General features: G+C 62.3%; 1 protein-coding gene across 3 annotated transcripts in view; it reads left to right on the top strand.

Annotated features, from left to right (window-relative positions):
- Nucleotides 1-1,072, top strand: part of RUVBL2 (RuvB like AAA ATPase 2) — a 12,027-nt gene that overhangs the window by 1,804 nt on the left and 9,151 nt on the right. For all 3 annotated transcript variants that reach the window (XM_041416582.1, XM_041416583.1, XM_041416584.1), the window contains exons 2-4: nucleotides 152-200; nucleotides 475-530; nucleotides 621-762. In XM_041416582.1, coding sequence (XP_041272516.1) covers nucleotides 152-200; nucleotides 475-530; nucleotides 621-762 — 247 coding nt within the window. The remainder of the gene's footprint in view (nucleotides 1-151; nucleotides 201-474; nucleotides 531-620; nucleotides 763-1,072) is intronic.

Below are 1,072 nucleotides of genomic sequence, written 5' to 3' on the forward strand. Positions count from 1 at the left end.
GGGGTCTGAGGGGGATCCTGAGGGGTTTTAGGGGGTCCTGAGGGGTCTGGGGGCAGCCCTGTGGGAATGGGGGGGCTCTGAAGGGGAATTTGGGGATCCTGGGGAGGATCCCAGAGTGGAATTTAGGAGACCCCCCCCAATTCCCTCCCAGACCCCCAAAGTTCCGGAGGTTCGGGACGTGACCCGGATCGAGCGCATCGGTGAGACAAACACCCCTCGTTTTGGGGAGGGGTTCTCCCCTTTTTGGGGACCCCCACCCCATTTTGGGGACCCCCACCCCATTTTGGGCGTTCAATCCCATTTTTTGGGGGAGGTTTGGGTGGTGCCCGACCTGTGGGGTGGGATCTAAAATCGGGAAAACAGGGCTCAGAAGGATTCAGGAATTTGGGGGATCGCTCCCAACTTTTGGGGGGCATTGAGGGGGTCCCCAAAATGGGGGAGACCCCTGGTGACCCCCCCAAATTCCTCTGCCAGGCGCCCACTCCCACATCCGCGGGCTGGGCCTGGACGATGCCCTGGAGCCGCGGCAGGTACGAGGATGGGGGGGGGGGTTTGTAGGTTTTGGGGAGGGGTCTGCACCCCCGAAATGCGGGGGCTCAGCCCCTCCCGGTGCCCCCCAGGTGTCGCAGGGCATGGTGGGGCAGCTGTCGGCCCGGCGCGCCGCCGGCGTCATCCTGGAGATGATCAAGGAGGGCAAGATCGCCGGGAGAGCCGTGCTGATCGCCGGGCAGCCGGGCACGGGGAAAACCGCCATTGCCATGGGTATGACACCCCAAAAACATCCCCAAAGGCACCCCAAAAACATCCCCAGAGTCACCCCAAAAACATCCCCAAATCCCCGTGCTGATCGCCGGGCAGCCGGGCACGGGGAAAACCGCCATTGCCATGGGTGGGTGACCCCAAAAACACCCCAAAAACATCCCCAAAGGCACCCCAAAAACATCCCTAAAGTCACGCCAAAAACATCCCCAAATCCCCGTGTCAACTCCCCTAAATCCCCCTCAAACTCAACCCCTGACCCCTCCAACTGCCTTAAACCCCCCCAAAACCCCCCCCAACCCCCCCAAAACCC

The sequence above is a fragment of the Onychostruthus taczanowskii genome, unplaced genomic scaffold (genome assembly GCF_017590055.1).
Source record: "Onychostruthus taczanowskii isolate IOZ18803 unplaced genomic scaffold, ASM1759005v1 scaffold522, whole genome shotgun sequence".
NCBI lineage: Eukaryota > Metazoa > Chordata > Aves > Passeriformes > Passeridae > Onychostruthus > Onychostruthus taczanowskii.